This window comes from Ursus arctos, unplaced genomic scaffold, assembly GCF_023065955.2.
Source record: "Ursus arctos isolate Adak ecotype North America unplaced genomic scaffold, UrsArc2.0 scaffold_22, whole genome shotgun sequence".
NCBI classification, from domain to species: Eukaryota; Metazoa; Chordata; class Mammalia; order Carnivora; family Ursidae; genus Ursus; species Ursus arctos.
This window is the reverse complement of record NW_026622897.1, coordinates 59,415,262-59,442,835: the sequence shown is the minus strand read 5'-3', so window position 1 is coordinate 59,442,835 and position 27,574 is coordinate 59,415,262. Positions and strand designations below refer to the sequence as shown.

Genomic DNA, 27,574 nt, shown 5'->3' with positions numbered 1-27,574 from the left:
AGAGGGAACACAAGCAGGGGGAGTGGGAGAGGAAGAAGCAGGCTCATAGCGGAGGAGCCTGATGTGGGACTCGATCCCAGGACTCGGGGATCACGCCCTGAGCCGAAGGCAGACGCTTAACGACTGAGCCACCCAGGCGCCCCTACTACTTGTGTTTTAACTCCTAGATATTTACTTTTACTAAAGGCTACTCCAATTTTCATGAAGAACTTAAGAAAACCCTAAATAAGAACTTTGGTTCTGCTTCCTCCATGATATTACTTTGATTTTCCATGCTGATCTTTTTTTCCCTCAAATTTTGATTCGAAAAATCTCAAATATGTAGAAAAGTTTAAAGGTACTACAAATCCCTTTATCCATCCACTTTGATTCAACACTTATTAATATTTTGCCACATTACTTTGTTTTTCCTCCTCTCTTTCCCCTAAAACACTTGAAAGCAAGATAACAAGCAGCAGGACATTTCACCCCTAAATACATCAGTCCATGGTGCTCTTTTAAAAGTAGATGGGGTAGTGGGGCGCCTGGGTGGCTCAGTCGTTAAGCGTCTGCCTTCGGCTCAGGGCGTGATCCCGGCGTTCTGGGATCAAGCCCCACATCAGGCTCCTCCGCTGGGAGCCTGCTTCTTCCTCTCCCACTCCCCCTGCTGTGTTCCCTCTCTCACTGGCTCTTTGTCAAAATAAATAAATAAAATCTTTAAAAAAAAAATAAAAAAATAAAAGTAGATGGGGTGGGTCCCCTCCTCTTTGGGATTCTTTGTACTATCGCCCAATAAACTTTGCTTTGCTGCCCACCAAGAGAAAAAAAAAGTAGAAGGGGTAACCCAAGATACTACAAGTAAACATTTTCACTTTCATTAGAATTTAGAATAAAAGTTTTAAGGTTTTTATTTGTTTTGCCATTCAAAGGAAAATACTACAGTATACCAAAATATGAATTAGTATAAAATGAGAGAATGATGTGAAATACCTGGTTTATTTCTGTCTTTAATACTAGTGACAGTAAGAAGTTACTATCTGTAGAATGTATCACTATGTGCTGAGCACTATACTAATTACCTCTTTTAATCCTGCAGGTTAGATATTTTTGTTATTCTCATGTTATAGGTTAGTAAATTAACGTGTTTGGTTCCACTGTACCATGTAAAACAAATATCAGTAGTCTCTACCAATTAACCCAGATTCACTTAAGAAAATAACGTGCCCCAATTGGTGTCATATGTAAAAGACAAGGGCTCCTTTCAATGAACCTTTTCCTGTCTTGTCACGTATTTCCTAAAATTAACTTCATGTCTTTAAATCATCTTAATGAAAACATACTAGTTGAATCAAGGGGGGGCGGGGAGCACCTACATGTCAGATGTGACTGAGTACATGTAATGATTTCATTTGTAACTGGGTTAGTATTCCAAATAGAGGAAATGTGAAGATGTATTTCCTCCCTGGTGGTTGACAAGTTTGAGGACTGATAACCAGTAATAATTGGTAACCATAATGGCTCAATAATATTAATGGATTATCCTATATGAAATGAAAAAGAGCTGTATGAAATAAAGCAAATATTGAACACGCAGAGTTCTTCAAGCAAGTACAAATTAACTTAGCAATCAAATTTAACAGGAAACTAAATGCCCTTACAACGTAGAGAAAAGCCTCACAGAGTTTGGATGAACCAGAGAAAGGACAGTGCACTCACATTCTTTCGTACACCTCTCATTCCACTCAATTGCATGCACACACATATATACACAAGCACCCGCAGGAGTGAGCAAAGACATACCCCTGCTCTCCAATCCCCGCCCCCAGCACCTGTGTGTGCTACCCAGGTTACAGCTGCTCCACACCCAAGGCCTGATTCTACGGCCATGCCATTGACACTCTGCCTGTGCCCCTCCCCTTCCTTCCACCCTTCCTACCCCCTGCCTAAGTCTCCTCACTTAAATACCTTCAGAATACAAGGAGTCGCAGGGGGTCTTCAGGTCTGTAGATTGCATTACCTTCATGCCAAGGTATGTTGAGGGGGCAGAAATGGAAACCAGTGAGGGTTCAGACCAAGCTGAGAGCTTCTAATTACACAGAGGAAAGGAACTGGGAGGTCCTACAGCCAGCCCCCTGCCCAATCCAGAATACCTTCAGGGCAGAGGCCTTGACAGACTGCAGGCCCCCAGTTAGAATCTGGATCATATTTTCAATACACGGCTCATGAGACAGCTGGCCATAACTGTCAAAGACCAGCTGGGCTGAGAGAAAGGGTTTCTTCCTTGGGGCCTGTAAAGAAGGGTCAGGAGAGGTCATGGGGCTACATGTCCGTATCTGCTGCCTGCCATCTGGCCTTGACTGCCTGCCCACCTCCACCCATGCCACCCACCACCTCACTTGTAGGATGTTGGCCACAAAGGAGGTTATCTCTTCCTCTATGATCGACACCAGGCTCTGGCAGATCATGTAGTGTACCAGGCGGGCCAGCTGTCCCAGCCGCAGCAGCCAGGCCTCTGCCTGCTTCAGCTTCTGCTCCAGCTGTTGGCACTGTACCCTCTGAAGGTATACGGAGCGTTGGTCTGTCCTGACCCTCTGGCAGTTTTTCACTCGCTCCTGCAGGCCCTGTTGCATGTGATATGTATCCTCGTGAACCTGTCAGCATACAGAGTGGACAACTAACTGACTGAAGGAGGATGGAGCACAAACCAGCCACCCACTGGCCTCTGTAAAACTCTCAGGTCTCAGAGCCTGCAACCCAGCACCTACATATACACAGGGAGGGCTGCTTTTCAGGAGAGATTAGCCCCTGAAATCTTATAGTGACCAGAGAAGATGCAAAATGGAGAACATACATTGAGAGGCCACATTGCAAATTTGATAGGCCAGGCCTATCTACTAAAAGGCCCCAGGGTAGACCTCAAATAGAAAATTTGTGCATGTGTAGACAGAGAGGTTCACGACACATAGATTACACAGAGAAGGAGAAAGACTGAATAAGTAAGGCTCAGCAGTACTGCCAGGACGTGGATTCCAGTCACGAGGCCTGGGAGGTGCGGCCTGCTTACTAGGATAATACTCCTTATGTGACAGTGGAAGCTCTCTGGCTACTGAGACTTTCCACTGGGCGGGGGGGGGGGGGGGGGGGGGGGGAGAATGTGGGATAAAAGTCTAAGAGCCTCTTTGTGGGTTCTTCTCACCTCTGGGAGGTTTCTTGGCCTACGTAGCCTGCTGAAAGTTGCCACCTCTCTGGACAGAGGGGAGACACCAGCAAGACAGGCTTGGCCAGATGGACCTACTGTCCCTGATGCTCTCCTGTCCGTTTTGATGTTTGGGAGAGCTTGTGATTAGAACTAACGAGTGTGTGTGGATTGTCTTCGGAGACCCAAACATAAGGCACTCGAGGCCTAAGCTACACGTCATGCATGAACACACCCTCTGACTTGGCAGATATTCTCTTCCATGCTCTAGAAATACCCTCCGTCCTGAGTGCTTCCCACTTCATAGTCCTTAGTCCAGTGCGTCACCACTATCTAGTTACTCCTGGGATCCGTCCACTACACTGTCAATTCTTCAAGGAAGAGGCCTTCGTCACATCTGATTTCATTTCGCTTAGCTTAACACAGTGCCTGATAAAGGTACTTCCACAGTAACTGTTTATAAAAAGAATGTATCACTCACACGGAAAGGGCTTCCTGAGTGCCAGTTAGGATAAACCCACACAAATACAACAATAATTACTACACCAGATCATAATCGGCATACATTTTTAAAACCTCATCATGAAGGGGTAAGCTCTTCGATATCTTCAAAGTTCTGAGGAAATTTTTTTTAAACCTGGAATTTTCTGTATCCAGCCACAGTATCACGGAAGTTTGGAGATGAATAAAGACATTTTTAGATATACAAAGACTCCAAAAATTTACCATCCACAGATTCTCTCTGAAAAAAAATAAACAGCAGTATATTTCCGCAAGAGGAAAATGAATACGAGAGCTACAAGAAGCTTTGATGAGAAGGACATTTGTAAAACATATCGTCACGTCTAAATGAGTAGGCTGCAAAACAAGAATGCTCACAACAATCCAGAATTAAATTCCAGGAAATCTTAACATAAGCAACTAGGAAGGGTGGAGGGTGAGGAGAGGAAGAGAGGTGAGAAAGGAAACCAGAAGGGCGCTGAGGTTCTTATTGTGCTTGGGAGAAAGACATGGACGCAAATCCACACTTGACATTCATTCACTCGAAACAGTCACAGAGCACCTACTACTCTATGGCATGACCTATAATGAGCAATAGACGTATAGCAGTGAACGAAACAAATAAAAATCCCTACCCTTTGGGAGGTGGGGGGAGAAACACAATAAACACAATAAATAAGTAATTTATATTCTTTGTAAAAACGTGATAAAGGCTGTGAAAAAAAACCCCACAGAGAAGGGAAAGAGAGATCAGGGATGCTGGTGTTAACGTGGGTTTGCAAGTAAGGGCTTTTAGAAAAAGAGATGAAAGAGACATTGTTATAAAAATGTAAGGGGAACAGCTACACCTGTTGGGCAGGTGTGTAAATGTCTTACATATGCATTCAGCTGCAAGTGAGAAAAAAACTAGAAAAAGTGTTTTAAGCAAGTAAAAGGTTTATTTATTTAATGCAATAAGAAATCCCTGGATGGCATATTGGCTCAACAGTATCAATCAAGACAAAGCTCTTTTTATGGGGGCGCCTGGGTGGCTCAGTCGTTAAGCGCCTGCCTTTGGCTCAGGGCATGATCCCAGCGTTGTGGGATCGAGCCCCACATCAGGCTCTTCCGCTATAAGCCTGCTTCTTCCTCTCCCACTTCCCCTGCTTGTGTTCCCTCTCTCGCTCACTGTCTCTATCTCTGTCGAATAAATAAATAAAATCTTTAAAAAAAAAAAAAAAAGCTCTTTTTATGGTCCTCCTCCATCTTTAATATGACTTTCAGCCCTTCATGGTACGACAGCTTCTCTATCACCAGAAATTTCATCCAAGGGATAGGCCATAAACAGGAGTAAATGCCCAAAAAGACATTCCAGTTGGTTCTGCCTATTTTAAAAAGTTTTCACAGTGACTTTCACCTATGTTTCATTGCCCAGAACTGAGTTACATGGCTTCCTCCAGCTACAGGTCTATGAGAAGAAACAAAGTCAAGATTCTAAAACTAAGAAGGATGAATAAGCATCGAGGTGCTCCTGGGCGACCATGAGAGAAATAAAATGTCTATCATTCAAACTATTAGAGGAGAACAGTGGCAAAAAAAAAAGTAAACAATCCAACAAAAGACAAGAAACCCAAGGAAGAATCAACCAGAAATGATAGGAAGTAGATAACACCAGCAGGTGATGGGAAAAATAAGTCCAAAACCTATCAGTAATCATAATAAATGAGATAAACCTATTGCAAGACATAGGCTCTCAGACTAAATGTTTTCCAGGAAACATAAAATAACAAAGGAAAGTTGACAACAAAAAGACAGAAAAAGAGATGGCGCCAATGCTTGATGCTGCTGACACCACATAAAGAGAACTCTAGTAGAAAAGTAGTAACAAGAAGGAAGATCTCTTCACAGCAATAAAGTCACCAAGAAACATTGTTATGAGCCTGTATGCATGCGTGAGTTTGAAATACATGTTGCAAAATGAAAGAACATCAAGGAGAAATTAACAAATCTATAGTTAAAAGAGGGTTTTTTTTTTAACACATATCTCTCAGAAACTGAAAGATAAAGTGGATAAGAAAAGTTATCATAGGGGAAGAGAGGAAAAAATGAAACAAGACGAAATCAGAGAGGGAGACAAACCTTAATAGACTCAATCATAGGAAACAAACTGAGGGTTGCTGGAGGGGAGGGGGTGGAGGGATGGGATAACTGGGTGATGGACATTGGAGAGAGCATGTGTTGCAATGAGCACTGGGTATTATCTAAGACTGATGAATCAAAGACCTGAACCCCTGAAACAAATAATACATTATGTTAATTAAATTTAAATAAAAAATAATACCCAGTTTAAAAAAAAAACATTTAAAAAAAGTTACTGTGGCTGTAGAATATTTGCATAAAACAATGAATGAACATGGTCTAAGATAATTTTCTTAGACGGGGTTCCCCATAAATTTGGGGAAATGTGATTTATTGAAGGAATGGTCTTCAGGAAACAAGCCTCGAAGGGAGAGCAGGAAGCAAAACAGGAAAGGGGAAATTGCCAAGCAAGAGCTCAGCTAAGGCTGTTCTTGGTCGGATGTGGTGAGAGAGGAGGCCTTGGAGTGAAGACCCTATTGTAGAGCTATCCCACGAGGAGACAAGGAACCAAAAAGAAGGCAGAGAAACAGTGACATATGAAAGAGAATAAGGAGAAGTGACCACTAAATGCAATGCAGGATTCTGGACTGGATCCTGAAATAAGAAAAAAACAGGAATAAAGGACATTCTTGGAATAACCTGCAAATTTTTAATAAGGACTGTGAGTTAGATAACAATTGGGTCAAAGTGAAATTTCCTAATTTTTGATTGTTATACTAGAACTATGGAAGAAAATGTCCTTGTCCTTAGGAGAAACACACCGGCATATTTAAGGGTAAAGGAACTTAACATCTGCAACTTAAAACTCTCAAATGGTGCAGGAACATAATGTATACATACCCAGAGAAAGAATAAGAGCATGAGTGATAAATGAGACAGACTATGTAGGTGAAGGGTAGATGAGAGTTTATTATACTATCCTTACAACTCCCCTAATAAATCTGAACTTAGATCAAAATTAAAAGTCATACAAGAAAGAAAGAAAATGGATTTATCCCAGTAATGCAAAGGTGGTCTAACACCAACAGTTCACCATATTGGACTAAAGAAGAAAAATTCCTATGATCATTTAAATAGAAGGAGGAAAAAAAAATCACTGGACAAATTTCAACATTCATTCATGATAAACCTCTTAGCAAACTAAGAATTGATGGAAACATCCTTAAAAATTGATAAAGGTTATCCACCAAAGGCTCACATTTTATATCATTATTTATTTAATGTTTCAAATCTGTTTTATTTAGTAGTGCTACAATTTAATCGACAGCAGCATGCTTTTATTGAGCACATAGTACAAACTGGGTTCTGTAACACTTCAGTTACCAGGTGGGATGATGACCGATCCTCCCCTTCCCCTATGTCACCCCCCACTTCTAGGGTGACTGCCAACAGGGACAAGTTCCATTCCATCCCACACAACAGCACAGAAAGTGGCTCTACATGTTGCCTTTGCTTGTCTTTTCACTCTTTCTGTGGTGCTTTTTAAAAAATTAATTGTAATATAGATAAATGTCTTGATTTTTTTATGGTTTACATTTTTTATATTTTGTTTGAGCCCTGCAATAATAAAAATGTTACATTGTCTTCTGGAAGCTTTTTGGATTTTCTTTTCACACTTACGTCTTTTATCCATCATGAATTAATTTTTGTGTAGGGTATAGCAACTATTAGAAAACAATAACATTTTAAAATACCATTTATAATAGCAACAAAAAATATCAAATATCTAGTAATAAATCCAATGAAATATATTCAAGACCTCTACAGGAAACCTATAAAACCTTAGTAGGAGAAATTAAAGAAATCAAAATAAATTAAGAGATCCACGTTTATGAATTAGAAAGTCAAATATTATTAAGATATAAATTCTCCTTCAAATTGATCTACAAATTTAAAGCGAGCCAATAAAAAATATCCCAGTAAAATTATTTTGTGGAAATTAACAAGCTGATTCTAAACCTTATATAGAAATTCAGGGGCGCCTGGGTGGCACAGCGGTTAAGCGTCTGCCTTCGGCTCAGGGCGTGATCCCAGCGTTATGGGATCGAGCCCCACATCAGGCTCTTCTGCTATGAGCCTGCTTCTTCCTCTCCCACTCCCCCTGCTTGTGTTCCCTCTCTCGCTGGCTGTCTCTATCTCTGTCAAATAAATAAATAAAATCTTAAAAAAAAAAAAAAAAGAAATTCAAAGAACCTAGCATAGCCAGGGAAATCTTGTATAATAATGTTATAGGACTTATAATACCAAATATCAAGACATACCATAAAACTACAACAATTAAGGTGGCATAACACTGACAAAAAGACTTTTGCAACGATGTGTTTGGAACTAGAGAGTATTATGCTAAGTGAAATAAGTCAGTCAGAGAAAGACAAATAGCATGTGATTTCACTCATATGTGGAATTTAAAAAACAAGACAGATGAACATAGGGGAAGGGAAGGAAAAATTAATGAGATGAAAACAGAGAGGGAGGCAAACCATAAGAGACTCTTAACTACATGAAACAAACTGAGGGCTGCTGGAGGGGAGGTGGGTGGGGGGATGGGGAAACTGGGTGATGGGCATTAAGGAGGGCACTTGATGTAATGAGCTCTGGGTATTATATGCAACTGATGAATCGCTAAATTCTACCCCTGGTACTAATAATACAGTATATGTTAACTAAATTGAATTTAAATAAAAAATTTTGGAAAGACAGATAATTAGACTAATGGGACCAAAGAGAGTCCAGAAACAGACCCACACATATATAGTCATCTGATTTAAGAAAAAGACATCAGTATAATTAAGTGGGGAAAGGATAGATTTTTCAATAAATGGGAAAAATAAAACTTGACCCTTACCTCACACCATACATAAAAATTAATTTGAAATGTACCAGAGACCTAAATATGAAAGAAAAGGTAATAAAAGTTCTGGAAGAAAACCAGAAAATATCTAAGTGACTTTGGGGTAGGCAAAGGTTTCTTAAACCAGGACTCAAAAGGCACCAACCAGAAAAGATTGATAAAATGAACAAGAAAATTAAGAACTATTAATCAAAAGAAACCATTAAAATAGTAAAAGGGCTGGGGCATCTGGGTGGCTCAGTCAGTTAAGTGTCTGCCTTCAGCTCAGGTCATGATCCCAGGGTTCTGGCATCCAACCCCACATCAGGCTCCCTGCTCAACAGGGAGCCTGCTTCTCCGTCTGCCTGCTGCTCCCCTGCTGTGCTCTCTCTCTCACTCATTCTCTGTCAAATAAATAAATAAATAAAATCTTTTCTAAAAATAAGCATAAAAATAAAAGAAAATAGTAAAAGGATAAGCCATAGACTGGGAGAAAATATTTATAATACATATATTTGATATAGGACTCATATCTAGAATATATAAAGAACTCCTACACACTAATAGGAAGAAAACAGATGACCCAGTTAAAAATGAGCAAGAGAGTTAAGACATTTCACAGAAGAGGGTACTAAAACAGCCAATAAACATATGAAAAGATGCTCAACAACCTTGGTGATCATAGAAACACAAATTAAAATGATAATGAAATACCACTGCATATCAGTTTGATAAAATTAAAAACCCTGACAATACCAAGTGTTGGTGAGAACACAGTGCAACTGGAAATCTCCTGCACTGCTGGGGGAATATAAACCTGGTACACCCACTCTAGAAAACTGTTTGGCACTGTAAAACATACATATACCCTATTCCAGCAATTTCACTCTTAGAACACATACTCCAAACAAATAAGTGCTTATGTCCACCAAAAGACACGTACAAGAATGCTCATATCTACATCAGAAACCGGGGGTGTGCTGTATGGTGACTAACATAATATAATAAAAAATCATTAAAAAAAAAAGAATGTTCATATCAGCATTAGTCATAATAGCAAAACTGGAACAAACTCAAATGTCCAACAATAAAAGAATAAATAAATTGTGGTACATTCATAGAAGGAAATACTACATAGCATATAAAAAAGTGAACCACCTCTACCTAGAAGATTACAGATAAATCTCACTAAAATTATGTTGAGTGAAAAAAAAAAAGCCAGATATGCTGATTCCATTTATATGAAACTCGAAATCAGACTAAACAAATCTATGGTGACAGAGATCAGAGTAGTGGTCACCTTTGTGGCGGTACTGATAGGAGACGTCCCAGGGAGCATGCTGAGATGTTGGAAATGTTCTACATCTTGATCTGGGTGGTGGTTACATGGATATATATATACATATATATGCAAATATTTCAACAAACTGCACACCTAAAATTTGTTTACTGCATGGAAATTATACCTTAATTAACAAAATAAATTCCTATTAAAAAATTATATGAGTTTTGTAACATTAAAACAAAGGTGGGATTTAGGAACTAGGAGGTAGAGAAAGGGCATGGAAGAGCTTGCCCCCACCTTCTGCCCCATTTAGCTCAGTGCAATGGCAGGTCCAGCTGTTGTCGGAGGCTAAAGGCCATTTCCCTGTATGAAGCCACAAGGGGCCTCTTCTACATTATTTCTCATGTTCACAAAATCTGGGTGGCTCCCCTCTCTCTGAACTAGACTACCTGCAGATGGTGATCAGCCAGACACCTGTGTAAATACCCAGCCCCACCTGACAGACAACAAACCACAGTGACAGAAACAAGCACACAGCAGGGCCACCAGGAACCCTAGGCAGGGGACATGTGCCACAGAGGCAAAGTAGGCATAATTAGGAAGGACACCGTTACTGGATGCTTCTACCAGCCACAGTGGCCTGCCAAAGGTTCAAGATAGGGTCAAAGATAAGCCCGGCAGCATAAAAGATCCAGATTCCAACTTTCAAATTCCCAAATGCCCTTGGCACAAACTGAAGAAAAATTATTGTTATGTTCCTTCTCCTCCCTGCTCAAGGCCATGACCAACCCTCAGGGAAAAGTTTGAGTCCAAGCCTCTGCCCATCTATAATGGATCCATCCACCCTAAAACAGAGACTGCTGTTGCTGCGCAGGACCAGGGCCGGGCGCCAACTGCAGCACCCAGGCCACACGGGGGCTCCCGGGAGAAGCTTAAGCCAAGAGGACGCTGCACCTCGGGCAGCTCACTCTGGAGAAAGGTTCACAATAAGCTGCAGCCTCTTACCAGATGGAGGACAGATGTGCAGAGGTGCAGACAGCGACGGAGCAGCCGCAGGGCCTTGTGGTTCTCCTTGGCTAGAGCCCGCTGCAGGTCCAGCAGCTCGTAGCATCGATCCGGCTCTTGGGGGAGCCAGGATACAGAGCGCAGCTCCTGCAGAAGCCTGAGATCAAGGGCTAAGCTGGTCAGAGCCGGCGTTCAGGCCTCTTTACTTGAACACCTCTGACCTCAACCCAGCTCACCTCAGAACAAGCAAAGGTCTAGAAAGATGATAATACTCCTAGTGGCCTCCAGTAACAGCTTCCTCTAGAGAGCTCTTTGGAAGAATTCAAGCTGAGGAAGTTGCTGTTCAGGGAATTCTTTGGGAAAGCCCTGGGGGATGTGCACATGTTTATACTAAGTGACCTTTCTGCTAGGAGAGTGTCAATGATCCCAAGCTCTGACTTAGAAGGAGAGACTACAGAGGCTTCTTCCTTGGAATAGTGGAAGCTACGGGCCCTAAAATTCTAGATGGACAGATGAGTTTTACGATCAAAGGTGATGAACCTTCAACTTCTCCATGGGCTAACTACCCCTGAGAAAATCTGCCTCTATTATCTACTACCCCCCCCCACCCTCCCCGAGAACTCTACATCTCTAAAAATACCTGAAGAAGATGAAAGACCCCCAGTAAGCAGAGGGTGATCATAATGGGTGCCATTTTATTCGGTACCTATCAAGAGGCATTGAATTGAACATGGTATTGCACATTCACGGTCTCACTTAATTCTCACTACAGCTGTGTAGTAGAAATCTTCACCCCTAGTTTTCGTAACAGGAAACGAGGTTCAAACAGTAAAGTCCCTTGCTAGTATTCAGGATTTAAATTCAGATCTGTCCAGCCTCCAAGCCCTTATGCTTTTAATTATACCATGATGATTAGGCTAGACCGGGGGATCCCTAGAGCAAAGGTTGCAAAATGGTTGGCTGTGGGTTAAATTCAGACTGAAAATGTTTTCATATGTTCCACTAAGAGTTGGCCAGCACACTGTTTTAATTGAGTTAACGAGGTAAAATTAAAACACTTTAAAACAAAACATGTATTTCCAGGAAATCCTGAAAAAAATAAGGCAGCTGGCATTCTGTACCCGTATTCCCAGTGGTAACAGTCAGTTGGAATTGAGTAGTGACTGTCCTACTTAGTTGTAGTCTTCAGATTGCATTCCCCACACTCCCTAATGCCTTGCACCTAACCCACTGCATTTCTGCCATAGCACCAGCTCAGGCCCTGTAGACATTTCAGTTTGCAAGTTCTATTACAGAAAATAATTAGAAGTGGCTGAGGAGTACAGGAAAAGTAAAAAAAAAAAAAAAGCACTGAAAATAAGAATAACTAAGTCCCGGGGCGCCTGGGTGGTACAGGTGTTAAGCGTCTGCCTTCGGCTCAGGGCGTGATCCCAGCATTCTGGGATCGAGCCCCACGTCAGGCTCCTCCGCTGGGAGCCTGCTTCTTCCTCTCCCACTCCCCCTGCTTGTGTTCCCTCTCTCGCTGGCTGTCTCTCTCTCTGTCAAATAAATAAATAAAATCTTTAAAAAAAATATGAAAAAGAATAACTAAGTCCCCCCCACCAAAAAAAAGAATCCAAAAGACCATGGAAAAAGCAGAGAATTTGGATTCAAACACCTAAGTTATATCCCCAGATCCAAGAGTTAATAATTGTGTGATCTGGGGCAAGTTGATGTAGGAATACATAGTTACATGAAATATGCTCAGAATACATTATCCAGAAAAAAAACTGGTTACTTAACAATATGTCAAGTATGATCACATTTGTATAGGTGATAGAAAAAAGACTAGAAGGATATGCAACAAAATGTCTGTCATGGTTAGTTACGTGTGGTAAGATTAAAGATTTTTTTTCCTTTGTGCTTTTTTGTATTTTCCAAAATTTCTACAAGGAACGTGTTAAAACTTTTTGTAAAAATAATTTTAAAGCATCCATTGACAGTGCACTTTGAAGACCTTACCTGCTAATATGCAGAAGCCCAGCTCCGAAGTGGGGCACAGCCGAGAGCAGATGCTTCCCTAGGAAAGTCCGGCACCGGTGCAGCCTCTGTAACTTCACGCTCCTCTTCCAACTACAGAGCAGAGGGCAGTGACACGCTACCGCTCCCTGCAACACCGGTCCCCAGTTCCCATACCGTCATCACCTACCGGGCCAAGGCCTTGTATAAGAGGCAATATTTGAAGAACGGGATGAACTGGAGCTGCTGCCAGAGGACAGAGTGGCGGTGCCAGGTCCCCAGCGTCATTGTCTCACTGCCCTCCACAGGGTGTACGTGCAGGATCCCAAATGGAGAGAAGATGTAGTGCTCAGGGTTCACCTTCTTTGGTGGCACCACCATCAGGCTATAGGGCCTTTAAAAAAGAGTTCTGATCAGAAGGAAACTTGTGCAGGCGCCAGGAAGGGACCAAAGAGGGATGGAGAGGCGAAACGTGGAGGCAGGAATGAAGGCAGGGGAGAGATGGAAGACAGGAAAGAGAACAGAATGACATTCAAACTGAAAAAAGGGAACAGATGTAATTTTTTTTTAAGATTTTATTTATTTGAGAGAGAGAGTGTGTGTGAGCAAGAGAGAGAGCACAAGGAGAGGGAAGAGGCAGAGGGAGAAGCAGACTTACTGCTGAGCAGGGAGCCCGATGCGGGGCTCGGTCCTGGGGTCATGACCTCAGCCCAAGGCAGACGCTTAACCGACTGAGCCACCCAGGTGCTCGAGGAAACAAATATTATTAAGAATAAATGGAAGCCAGGGGCACCTGGATGGCACAGTCAGTTAAGCGCCTGATTCTTGGTTTCAGCTCAGGTCATGATCTCCGGGTCGTGACACTGAGCCCCAGTGTTGAGCCCTAGTGTAGGCGTCTTGCTCAGTGTGGTCTGCTTGAGTTTCTCTCTTTCTCCCTTGGCTCCACCCCCTGCGTACTCACACACATGTGCGGGCTTTCTCTTTCTCTCTCTCAAATAAATATATCTTTACAAAAAAGAATAAATGGAAGCCAAAGATAGAGGAGAAAAAAGAAAAAGGCACCTAGCCAGTTCTAAGCAGTTCATATCTCCAGATCCAGATACTTTACATCTTATCAAATCTAAGATGCAAGATTCTTTTTTAATGAAACACTAAAATTTAAAATGCTGCCAACGTGATACTCCACCAATTTGTAAGATGCATCACAATTTCAGAGATGTTAAAATGTGAAAAAAGTACATCTTAAAAACGATAAAATGCATGTATCTCTAGGTACTGAAATAACACCCAGAGACCATTAGGGGGTGCTGTTTGGAGTAACTGAGAATGAGGAAAAGCAGAGGGCGACTAGAAGACTAGACACACACAAATCAAGAAGAAAACTGCACCCTAGAAAACCAGACAAGTACCTCCAGAGCCATCTTAAAATCCTACTAATTCTCTTACTCAGCGCAATGCACCCACATCCCACACTAAATGGCATTTGTAGGCAGCTATACAATAGTTGTATCTAGTTGCAGGAGCCTAGTTAGCACAATGCTATGTTTGGACACATTCAATAAAGCATTTATCAATTTTTATTTTGTATTTTTATTTTCATAACTTGGAACCAAGAATATCTTTAAGCATTAAGAATATTTTAGAGCCCTTTAAAAGCTATTATGTCCCAGATCCTATACCTATAATGCCTAAGAGATAAAATGGCCCTCCTCTACGGGGCGCCTGGGTGGCACAGCGGTTAAGCGTCTGCCTTCGGCTCAGGGCGTGATCCTGGTATTCTGGGATCGAGCCCCACATTAGGCTCCTCTGCTATGAGCCTGCTTCTTCCTCTCCCACTCCCCCTGCTTGTGTTCCCTCTCTCGCTGGTTGTCTCTCACTGTCAAATAAATAAATAAAATCTTAAAAAAAAAAAATGGCCCTCCTCTATCCCTTCTCTCTACTTTCTAGAATACATTATTAAGCAAATGACTTAAGAGAATTTAGATAGAGGGGCGCCTGGGTGGCTCAGTCAGTTAAGCATCCAACTCTTGATTTTGGCTCAGGTCAGGATCTCAGGGTTGTGAGATCGAGCCTTGTGTCAGGTTCCCAGCTTAGCGGGGAGTCTGCCTGAGGATTCTCTCCCTCTCCCTCTCCCTCTGCCCCTCCCCTGGCTCTCTCGTACACTCTTTCTCTCAAAATAAATAAATAAAATCTTAGGGGGAAAAAAAAGAGCGTTTAGATAGATACCAGAATGAACTCACTAAATCAAGTCATATAAAAGCTTTGTTTCCTTTCTGACAAAGTGACTAGATTTTTCCCAAGTATTCTTTCCCCCCAAACTATTTCTTCTGAAGCAAAGAGGAGTTATAACTTTGTCCAAGGTAGTTAAGGGAAAAATATAGGACTTAAAGCCAAATCTACCTGACTCAAGCCACCCCTCTTAACCACTGGACTGCCTGACTTCCCACAGGATAGCCTTCTATTCCAACTGATTCCAGGCTCTCCCAAGGGATCCTTCCCCTACGACCCCCTTAATGAACACTACTCTTTCTTTTTTCCTTTTTTAAAGTTGCTTTTTTCCTCTTCTTTTTTTTTAATAACTTTATAGAGTTTAGTTAAACTATTTATCAAGTTTCCCTTCTGTCCACGTACTGTGATTGGAGATGAGGACATAGAAATAACTACTACATAGTCCTTGCTCTCAAAAGTCTCAGATCAGTCAAGAGCATTAAGTGACACTAGAGAGTATTCAGCTACTTCCAAAACATCTCAAACTCTATGCCTCAATGAAACACAGCAACTTCTACACTGAACTCATCCTTCACTGCCCCTAAATCTGTTCCTACTCTAGATCATTCATTCATTCATTCATTCATTCATTCGACAAATGTTATTGAGTCTTTCCGCTATGCCAAACCATTCTAAACCCTCAGGATACATTGTTAAACACAACAAACAAAAATCCCTGCCCTGATAGAGCTCTCATTATACTGGAGAAGAAAAATGATAAATATTATAAATGAGAGGGGAAGAAAAGCACAGGCAGAGGAGGTTGGCAGTGCCAGGGGAGGGTGGTGGGTGAAGACGTGACAGTTGAGCAAAGGCTCTAAGGAAGTGAAGGAATAAATTTCTGAGTATGAATCAACACCTAGGACAAATACGAATATAACATTGTATCTTAAATACATTAGAACTAAAAGACTTTATAAAAAAATCTAGGACAAATACAAGAAAAATTGGACAGGGGCGCCTGGGTGGCTCAGTCGTTAAGCGTCTGCCTTCAGCTCAGGGCGTGATCCCGGCGTTCTGGGATCGAGCCCCACATCAGGCTCCTCCGCTGGGAGCCTGCTTCTTCCTCTCCCACTCCCCCTGCTTGTTCCCTCTCTCACTGGCTCTCTCTCTCTCTGTCAAATAAATAAATAAAATCTTAAAAAAAAAAAAAAAGAAAAAGAAAAAGAAAAATTGGACAAATTCAAACACATTAAAAAAAAAACTGTTATGTGAAAAATAAACAAAATGAAACAATAAATGCCAGCATTCCACTTTTACTGATGGTGCAACTAGAAATTTGGAACTAATACTCTCACTTGAGAACAACTAGATAAAGACAAAACAAGGGGATAAACTATGAAAATCATCTGTATGAACATATCAGAGAACTCAAAGCTAAATGCCCTGGACTCTGGGTTGGGACCCTGGTGATGTTATAGGTTGAAGCAGAAAATACGTCCCTCCTGGGTGTGGGCCTCTAGCTGTAGCCTCTGATCTTTGGCTGTCTGTGCCTGTCCAGAGCTCAGCAACTCCTCTCAGTCTTTCAGGAACAGAGAGTAGAACTGACACACAATTGCTGATACTGGAATCGACAGGCATCTCTGTTTGGGGAAAAGCACCACCAAATGCTAAAGTCACTTCACTGGGTTTCCTTCTTTGGCAGATGTTGGTCCTATAATTATTCACTGCCTTTTTAGTTCTCTTGCTCATGGTTTCTTGTCTATGTGCCTAATTATCTTTGATTGTGCTGCTTCTCTGATTATGATGGAGTTGACGGTTTAAAGTTCTAAGCTTGTAATTTTCTTTGTGTAAGCTCTCTGCCACAGCCAGTAAGCATCCCACCCCACACTGCCACCATTACTACCATTACTGCCAGTTGGTCAAGTGTGGTGGCCACTGGGTATCAGTAGGGTAGTTCATCACATTCAGCCACAAGTGATAATTTAATTAATCATGATGCCACTACATGTCATCCTATATGCCAGTAGCACAGAGCTCAGTACCGTTCAAGGTCAAGGACATTACCAAACCAATCTCAGAACCCCATAATTGAGGCTCATTTCCTTTCATGAGATCAGTAAGGGTCCAATCAGGGAAACAGAAACCAAACTGGGCATTTCAACAAAGTGAATTTAATAGAAAGCATGTGTTTTTCTTAAAGGTGTCAAAGAAATGAAAAACAAAAAGGGAACACTAAGATAGCACGGATACCATAACCACAGGGATGGATGTCAGCCCTAGAACTAGAGGAACAAAGGGAAGGCAACTGGATTCTCAGAAGCTCAGAGTCTGGAGGAGGGGCTTGTAGAGTTGGGACCTGGATTTCTAAGGAGATGCTGCTAGGTTGCTACTGGTACTAAGCAGTTTGGAGGAGGGGCCGTGCAGTCAAGATGCAGAACTGTGATGGGAAGGGGCCCCCCAGCTCAGAATCATGAAGAAGCTAATTCAGAAGTGCCTGCTGCCACCAGGGGACAATTTTTTATTATTATTATTTCTGACCAATATGGACAGAAAGAGCAAGTGAGGGAAAGAGAAATTCCCTTCTCTTATCTTGCTGTCCAGTCTCCTTCTAGCACCCCCTATTAATCAAACCTAACAGGTAGCCAGCTGAAAAAGGAGGAATAAAGTTTGCAGAGTCTCAGCCCCAGTATCACAAAGCAGAGAGAGGAGAGGAGAGTTAGAGCCAAAAGACAATTGCTTAACAAGTGGCACAATGCTCTCAGTGAAAACGTGTTAATGAACTGATCAATGAATGCATGGATGATACGGTTCAGTAGTGCTACATAAGCTCAGGAGAAAGAGAGCAGTGTATGCAGGAAATAAGGCTTTCTGGGAGGATTTATGACATCTGACTTAAGAGCATAGACTTTTGAGTTAAGACAGTCCTAGGTTTGTCTGTTTCTACTGACTATGTGACAAGTTACTTAACCTCCTTATGCACTAGGGCACTCATCTCACATATGCAAATAATAATTTCCATAGGTGAAGGATAAATAACACATGTCATATGTTTATTAGCACAATGCCTGGAAAAAGTTAATTAATGGTAATTATTATTATTATTATTTCTGGGAAGAGATGAGACTTGAATCAGGCTTTTAAAAATATGTAAATTTTAGGGCTAATAGAAGAAAATGAATGCCTCTTGAGTCATGTGGAAGGAAGAGACTTGTTTTTATAGCCCCAGGGATAAAACTAGGACTGGAAGGTAGAAGTTAAAAGAAAGTTAAAAGAAGTTAAAAGAAAGCAGATTTTGGTTCAGTCTAAGGAACGGGATACCTTGGCAAACTCAAAGCTTCCCCTCACTGTAAAGATTCAAGCACCTGCTTCCTGCATTGGAGTTGAAAGAGATGACCATTAAATTCCCTTCCAAGGCTATGACCAAATGTTTCTATCACCTTAGGACAGAATAACAAAGACAGAACCAAAAGTAGAAGAGGACAACTAAGACCAAAGATTGTGAGAGTAAAGGGGAGCAAAGCAGAGGCGCAGAATGGAAAGGAGACTGAGAAGCAAAGAGGGAGGGAAACTGGAAGACAGACGAGAAGCAGCTAGAGAGGAGTGGGTACGGGGAGGGGGCAGGGGAAGACAGCATGGGCGGACACCCGGGAGTGGCCAGAACAGAAGGTGTGTGGACATAGGCTCTTACCTAAAGAACCGGCTGGGAGCTACATTGAGATAGAGGAAGTGGATCTTCTTCAGGTATCTCTCTGTCTTCAGAATGTTCATCACCTGGCTACCCAGGAGGGAAGTCTGAGGCGAGAAGCTAGTGCTTCTCTTCTGGAAGGTCTTCTTACCAGGAACTTCTGGATCAAGCTGAGGCCTGTACAATAAAAAATCAGGAGAAAAGAGACAGAGCAGGAGGCCAGGTTGCCACTGTTAGCCAGTCAAAGGAGGAGCTAGATCAGGTGCCTAGGAGGACATGATGCGGTTTTGCCAGAGCCTGTCTACACCTACACCCAAAGGTGTTCCCATACCAAGCAAATATAGTCAAACAGCTATATTCACACAGACCTATATATGAACAACCCCTCCCTTTCTGATACATGAATAATCATTCTGGATTTATTGTGATTACTGTGAAGTCAGTGTTACATAATACTGAATAAAAGTAATGGGAATACTTTGTTTTCTCAACTCATCACCTTGCAAGCCCACAATCCTGGATTTCTCCTCCACGGCAAACTTCCTAAGCTTCTAGATCTATCTTTGCCCCCATTATGCCTGTTTCCAACTCTGCATGATCTGCTTGCCTGTGACTCTTGCTCTTCCCCCATCACCACCCAACTTCTAGTTTCACAGCCTTTCCTTTCCAGCCAGGATCCAATGATGCATCCTTCGACCCCCTCAAGCCCGCACCAGGGCTCTCAATCTTCTCACCTTTCCAGAACACCAGCTAACAAAATTGATATGAAATTAATTATCCAAGACACCAAAAACTAATCACCTGGACTAATAATTCTAGTTGGAGTAACCTCAGAGTGCGAGACAAACAAACAAAAATCTGAATAATTAAATTAGACTTAATCTGTCAAGTATATTAACGTTATTAATTGGCCCAAACCTAGATCAATAGAACAAGTTACCCCAGGGACAACAGAGCAAACCTATTCTAAAATTCATATCAACAATAGGGTTTGTAACTTTGATGTTGGATCAGGACATCTTAATGGTGTAACAGCTATTAAAGCTTCATTTCCTCAACAATTAAAGTTCTACATGATCTAAATTGGTTCAGAAGATTGTAGAACAAGGAATATCAGCTCCTCTATGGATTCCTGGTATCTAATCTCAACTCTGGGTTCACTCTGCTCTGATATCTTCATACAAGTCCTCAGGCAGCTGTCTTTCAGACTCCTCAGCTGCTATTCCAGGCCTCCACCTACCCCCATACCCAGCCCTGCCAGCCCCTGTCCCATCCCCTTCTCTGCCTCCTTCTCTGCCCAGAGGAAACTGGGGCTCTCAGCCACGAACTAACTTCCTCTAGTGCAGCTGCCTTCCCACACATTTATCTGCACGGACTCCCATCCTAATCCCATCCTAATCCCATCCTAATCAACTTGAGAGGAAGTAATGTCCTTCCTTCTCTGCAAGACTAATTCCTCCATTTGTGCTATGGATCCCTGATTGCCTTTTCGTGATGTATTTTCAGTCTCTTCCTTTTCTTACCTTTAGCCTATATTTATTCATTCACTGTACAAATATTTATTAAATGCCCACTCCTTAAGCACTGCCTGAAGGGCTACGAACATCTCTCCATCTTTTTTTTTTTTTTAAGTCTTATCCAGACACCACTGTCCTATTCTCTCTCTTCAAACCAAGCTTCATGAAAGAATAGTAAAATGTGATTTCTACTTTCTCATCTCCCATTTGCTCCTGAATGCACTAAAATCTGGCTTCCTCCTCACAAAACTCCCCTGAAATAAATCACTCTCACCAACCTCCTTGTTACTAAAACCAATGAACATCTTTCAGATTTTTCTTACTTGCCTCAGTAGCATTTAATTCTCCTGCTTCCTCCTCCTTGAAACCCTCCTCTTATTTCCCTTCACAACCTGCAAGATATTTTGTTAATAACTCCAAACCCCTCTGATGTGCTTTCCCCTACCTATACACACACACACACACACACACACACACACATACATAGAGGAACAGCCAGGGGAAAGGGGGTGTGCTCTGATTTTACTGCCCTTATCACAGTTTGTAATTGTATTTTACTGGTATCAACTTATTTAATATCTATTCCCCTAACTAAACTGTAAAACCCCAAAGAGATTTGAGTCTGTTTTGTTCACTTCTGTATCTCCAGCATCTAGCAGTTCCTGATACACGCTGGGTATCCAATAATACTTATTAAATGAATGGATGCCTAGGGGAACAGGCCCAGAGAACTTCATGCAAATTAAGCCACATTAGCTAGGTCTCAGAGGCTTATCACCAGGTTCAATGAGAAAGCACAGAACTTGAAAACTTGGGAAAGTTAGCTTTCCCAACATCTCAGCCCATTCTCACTTCAGTTACATTTCCCAGGAAGTGAAACCTACTCAGAGCACTGGGCAGGTCTTTGAAAAAAGAAAGTCGCTGGGGGTATAGAAGACATAAATTGTTGGCACTGGCCCCTTCCATTAGGGCCCCAGGAGCCTATCTATCTGTCCACGACACGGCTCTAAATTTTTAGGAAAAACTTTGACTCAGCCATAAACTTAGAGCAAAAGCTGAAGAAGCCAACCTACATTAAAGGTAAAGCTACTATTCTTCCCACACAGTGAATATGTCCTAGACAAGCTGCAAAGCACTTATAAAATCAGGCCGGAGGATGGGGGAAATTCTTAGACTACAGTTAGAGAACTCACAGAAGAGGAGGGCTCTGTAGGCATTCTGAAATCCTGAACGGAGCAATGAGAGCCAGACTGGGGGAAACAATCAGCACTCAAGGGGCCAGGATATCCACACCGGCAGGGCAGGAAGAGACTATGGAAGGGTCCGAAGGGAGTCCCATCTGGCAGTGCTGCCAACTCTGATCTGCTCTGGGGCTCGCTTAGCTCCATAGACATGAGGGGAAGGCCCCTCGGACACATACTCACCTAGGAACACCCTGAGGGAAGGACGTGTACCCGACATCCAGCACCCAGCACTAGGTAGGCCCAAAGGCAAGGCTCAGGGATTATGAATAAGAAAAAAAACTAAGGAAGCTTCTAGCACCATCTGAGAGAGAATGGACACTCTGGAAACTCAAGCTGTTTTCTGAAGCTTTGGCTTCCTTTTAGCTGACTTTTGATTTTCACGAATTTCTGCATTGCCCAATGGGGATGAACACTAAGACCACTCAGTTTATTTGCGGACAAAAAGGAAGAAAGCAGCAGCTTCAACCAGCATGGCTTGGGGCCAGGCTAGTGCCTAAAGTCAACAGGGACCTGGCTCTAGACATCCAAGTGGCCCTAGAGGCACCCATGCACTGGCTTCTTTCTCTCCTCTGCTCAAAGCCCCAGTCTGGGTCCCTCACTTACTTAGTCTCTTTTCTTCCAACAGGCTCCTCCACTGCGTCGTCAGTGCCCCTGCTTTCATACTGTACGGGGATGTCTGTCGCCAATGCCAAGGGCAGGAGGCTAAGGCCACCTAGCCACCAAGCCTCTTTCAGGGCCACCTGAGCACCAACAATACCCAGGCTGTGCTGTAGCTCAGGCAGTGTCAGTGGTCGCAGCCATGTAGCCAACTCCTCCCTTACTTGCTGCCCACCCTGCTGGGCCTGCACAAAAGGGCAGGCTGGGCGTGGGGGCCCATGATGGAACTTCCGCTTCTGGGGACAGCACTTGATATGGGAGGCACCCTCTAACAAAGAGGTATCTGGGGGAAAGGCCTGCTCTATTGCATCTAGCAGGTCCAGCTGGAGCTGAGACTGGACCCAGGGGGCCCAGTGGGACAGCTGCTCCAGGAAGGGCAGCAAATCAAGGCGACCCACAAGCAGCGCCCGATACGGAGGCAGCAGACGCAGCACTGCATGCAGGTAGTGCCAAGCTGCAGGGCTGCCGTCCTGCAGCACAGCTGAGAACAGAGTTTGGAGCTCTGCCACCAGGAGCTCCAGCACTGTGGGCTGCTGTGACTGGGTCACTGGCTTCAGGAACTGCCTCTGCCTCCACTGATGGTCCCGGGACTGCTCTTCTTCATCTGGAGCACAGACGGAGTGCTGGGATTCAAGGTCTTCAGATGATGTCTCTTTAGGAGATGGGCCTGCCTTCGGCTCTGAGACCAGGAGGAGCTGGGCACTCAACTGCTGTCGAACCGACCTCGCCCACTGCTCAGGCTCTGATTGCCAGTTCCAGGCTCCTGGCTGCTGGGTCTCACCTGCTTGGCCCAGCCCAGGAGAGGAGCAAGAAAAGGGGCCTTAGGCTCTGGGCCAGGGATGGTCAGGGTCTAAGGGGCTGGGGGAAGGAGGAAGGGAGGGAGTTAGGACAGGGAAATGGATGGAGCTGCAGGCAGAGCCCGAACAGCAGAAGACAATACTCCCTACAGCTTCCCCAAACCCTCTCGTAAGAAGCAGGCCCAAGACAGAGGTGGGGGCCCTCTTTGCCCAGGAGTTCCTTCCCACCACCCAGAATACAGCCCCCCTCACCTGGCCTAAGGGGTACAGGATGCAATGGAAGGGAAGAGAGACTGATGTGCTGGTAAGGTTCCATCGCAACTGCCTGTTGGAGAAATTGGTGAACTGGGATTTGGGTCCCAAGCACAGGCTTATGCTCCCAGCTGCCCACAGAGAGACCGGCACACACAGAAGTGATCACTCGCAGAGACAAACTGACACACCCCCGTGGAGTGCTCACTCAGTGGACCTTGGTAACAGCAAGGAACCGTCACTGGGAGTGGAGCCTGGCAATGGCCTGAAGGGGAGAGGCAGGGCGTCACTCAGAGGCAACAAAGTCCCAGTCCCATCAGCCCATGGGCTGCAGGGGGCTGTTGAGGGCAGAAAGCACAGAGAACTGCTTGGTCGGGATGAGGTTGGGGGCGGGGTGGAGAGAAAGAAGTGGCAAAGGACCAAGCTGGGAGGAGGAGGAAGGGTAGGAGGAATGGGGGTAAGGAAAGTAGGGAGAAAGGGAAGGGGTGGAGGAGAGGGGGAAGGGGAGTGGGAAGGTCCATGGGTGTGCGGGAGGAGGAGACCTTCCTGGGGGTAGTGGCGAGGGCGGCCTGGGGGCAAAGGGAAGCGGATTGCAAGCTGCGGACTCACCCGCAGCTCCATGCCTTCCTGCTGTTAGAACGGTTACACCGTCCGAAGAGGCCCGAACCTCCACTCCAGAACGCCCGCGGAACAGCGGATGAGCCGGAAAGGGGAGGGGTCAGCATCCGTGTTGGGCCAGGGTCGCACAGGGCGGGGCGGGGCGCTGAGAGGAAGGCAGGGAAGGACTTAGGCCCAGTCTAACCTGCTGGGGGCCCACATACCTTGGGAATAGGCGATCAGCCTGGCTGGGTATGAAAACGAATGACATGGTTGATTTGGGGAAGTAGCAACCCTGAGGGCATCGTGGGAAGGTGTGATCTGTGTGCCTATGTATCCATTCACTGAGCGTCTAAGCCAGCGCCAGGTCTTTGGGACCCCACCCGAACACCATCCACATATCCAACCCCAACTCACCGACCGCCTCAAAAAGACCCATAATAACACAAAATTTCTGATCATAGGAATCCCAAAATCGAGGGCGGGAAGGTCTGAATGATGAAAGGAAGAAAAGAAAGAGAAAGAGAAACAGAGAAAAAGAAAGAATAAAAGAAGGTAGGTACTATTACTTTCATTTTACAAAAAAAGTAGGAAGGAAGGAGGGAAGGAAGGGGAGAAAGAGGGAGAGAGAGAAAAAGAAAAAGAAAGAAAGAGAGAAAGGAAGAAAGAAAGAAACTGAGGCAAAATACCTTACAACCAGTGAGTGGTGGAGTCAGGTTTGTAATCCAGACAGTCTGACTCCAGAGGTGATCCCCTTTCTCACCGGTGAAGATTGCTATACATTTATGCATTCGTTCCACAAATATTTTCTGATCAGCTACTCTTCATGTCAGCACTAGGGGACGGGGATAGAAGAGAGAGCAATCAGAATCTCCGCCACCACGAAGCTCATGTGTCCAGTCAAGGGAAACAGACAATAAGCAAATAAGTGTTTATATGAGATGGTATTAAGTGCTGCGGAGAAAAATAATGCAGGGTAGGAAGGATGAGGAAGGTGGGAACAGTGTTGTTATCTTATGCTGGGTAGTCAGAGAAGTCATTTATGAGGTCTCTTTGAGCAGAGACTTGAAATGAGGGCATAAGGCCTGTGGACATCTGGAAGAAGAGTGTTCACTGTGGTATAAGCCTCTAGTTGTCCCTCAGTATCCATTGGTCCCTTCTTCCTTTACTAATAGAACACCTTACTTTTATCAGGCCACATGGCCATTGAAAATAAAGGTTAGATTTGCAGCTTTCCTTGCAGCTAGGTGCGTATGTGTGACTGATGTGTGCATTGCCAGATTGTGCCCTTAAGAGTAAGGGTGCGCCTCCCCCTCTTTCCTCCACTGGCTGGGATGGGACCTAGCAGACATGGTGGTGAACTCTCTTGGACCTTAAAGATGGGTACCACTTCCTTGGAGAAGGCAGGACAACTAAAAGGCTGCCATATTAGCCCTCAAGTATTTCTACTTGGACAGTTATGTAAGGGGAAAACAACTTCTCTCAGGTTCAAATCACTGTATTTTGGGATCCTTTTGTCATTACAACATATGTGGTAGGCAGAATTTTAAGATAGTCCCGAATTTCTCACTCCCTGTGTGCGCATCCTACATAATCCCTAGGACTATGAGTATGACAGATTTTATTTCTGTGATCAGCTTATATTATATAGCATACCTGACTATAAGAAAGGGATATCTGGGTGGGTCCGATCTAACCACATGAACTTTTTAAAAGCAGGGAGATTTCTCTGGCTGGATGCAGAAAGAGTCCAAGCTTGAGAAGGGTTTGAGGCACTGTTGCTGGCCTCAAGATGAATGTGCCATATGGCAAGGAAGGTGGATGGCTTCTAGGACCTGAGCATGGCCCCCAGGTGATGGCCAGGAAGAAAACCAGGACCTAGTCCTACAACTGCAATGATCTGACTCCTGTCAACAACAATGAGCTTGGAAGGGGATTTCTCCCCAGAGCCTCCAGATGAGAACGCAAACCAGCCAACATCTTGATTTCAGGTTTATGATACCCTGAGCAGAGAACCCAGCCAAGCCGTGCTGGACATCGATCTACAGAACTGTGACATACTAAATGGGTGTTTGTCTTTAAGCTGCTTAGTTTATGGTAATTTGTTACACAGGCACAGAAAATTTGTACGTGTCCTAATTGGTACACAGCTGAGATGTACATAGGCTCTGGGGTGGGAGCATGCTTGGTGTGATCCAAGCACAGCACGAGTGGAGTGAATAATGAGAGAGTAGAAGAGAAGCTCCCAAAGGTAACAGGCAGCTGATCACATAGCAACTTGGAGACCATGTAGGACTTTGGCTTTCACCTGAGGGAATGAGATGATAAGGCCTTAGTGAGTTTTGAGCAGAGGAGTGGCAAGAGCTGCCTGTATTTGAAAAGGGTCACTGGCTGCTCTGAAAAGAACAGATAGTAGGGGCAAGGATGGAAGGAGGGAGTCCAGTTAAAAAGGTTATGGAATAATCCAGGTGAGAAGTGGTAGTGACATAAGCTAAGGTTGTAGCACGTAAGGTGGAGAGAAATAGTTGGATTCTGGATAGATTCTGAAGCTATAGCCAACAGAATTTGCTAAAGGATTCAACAAGGGATGTAGGGTGAAGTGGGAAGGGAGGGAGGGAGAGAGAATATCAAAGGTGACTCCAAGGTTTTGATGCGAGTAACTGGAAAAAATGGACTTGTCATTCTGGGGAAGGCAGTGAAAGGAGCAGGTTTCTTTTGCCCTGGGGAGAGGGGTGGTAGTTAGGAGGCTGTTTTGGACATGTTAAGATTTTAAGTTTGAGATATTTATCAGATATCCAAGTAGAGCCAATAACTAGGCAGCTGGATGTACAAATCTGGATTGCAAAGCAGAGATGGGACTCTATCCTACCATACGCTGAATCTTTCTTTCTCTTTCTTCCTTCCTCCCCTCCCTTCCCCTCCCCTCCCCTCCCCTCTCCCTCCCTCCCTCCCTCTCTCCCTCCCTTCCTTCTTTTTCTGTAAAATGAAAGTAATAGTATCTACCTTGCAGGGTTGCTATAAGGATTAAATGAGTTAATGCATATAAATGCTTAGACTAGAGCCTGATCAATAATAAACAGTTGATATAGCTGGTAAGTGGAAGCTGTGTGTTTTTGCTGTTTGTGGCACCCTACCAAGTGCTATTTACATAAACGTGAACAAGACATAGTAGTGTTCAGTGAGAGCAGGAATAAGGGCAGCCCTTCCTGGAAAGGGCAAAGAAGAGTCACAGCAGGTCTTGAAGTTTATGGCCCTAAAACAACAGTTCTCCAGACAGACAAGGACAGAAGGGAATCCTGTTCAGCAGCTTCTACTGAGCCCTCAGTACCACCTAAAAATTGAATTATATTTTTTGCGTCAGTCCACTCTTCCATTCTGTGCAAATACTATTTCAAACCTGTACTCTCTCATCTTTCCTTTTTTTACTCTCCAATGATAACTTCACCTCCTATTAAAAAAAATTAGATGAAGCAGAAATAAGAGGATACACACATACATAGATAGATAGGTAGATATCTACCTAGATAGATAGATTTATTTTAAAGAAATGGCTCACATGATTGTGGGGGCTAGCAAGTCCAAAATCTGTAGGATAGGTCAGTATGCTGGAAACCCAGGCAGGAATTAATGCTGCAGTCTTGAGGCAGAATTTCTTCCTTCAGAAATCTCTCTTTCTGCTCTTGTGGTCTCCAACTGATTAAA

General features: G+C 43.6%; 1 protein-coding gene across 1 annotated transcript in view; it reads right to left on the bottom strand.

The window, feature by feature from the left end:
- Positions 1–27,574, bottom strand: part of DNHD1 (dynein heavy chain domain 1) — a 79,691-nt gene that overhangs the window by 50,639 nt on the left and 1,478 nt on the right. The window contains 12 exon segments of the mRNA XM_026486188.4: positions 1,945–1,996; positions 2,130–2,267; positions 2,376–2,630; positions 10,915–11,071; positions 12,916–13,026; positions 13,103–13,306; positions 18,812–18,985; positions 22,173–23,007; positions 23,276–23,348; positions 23,885–24,038; positions 24,562–24,707; positions 27,429–27,565. Of these exon segments, the coding sequence (XP_026341973.3) occupies positions 1,945–1,996; positions 2,130–2,267; positions 2,376–2,630; positions 10,915–11,071; positions 12,916–13,026; positions 13,103–13,306; positions 18,812–18,985; positions 22,173–23,007; positions 23,276–23,348; positions 23,885–23,896 (2,011 nt within the window). The 5' untranslated portion in view covers positions 23,897–24,038; positions 24,562–24,707; positions 27,429–27,565.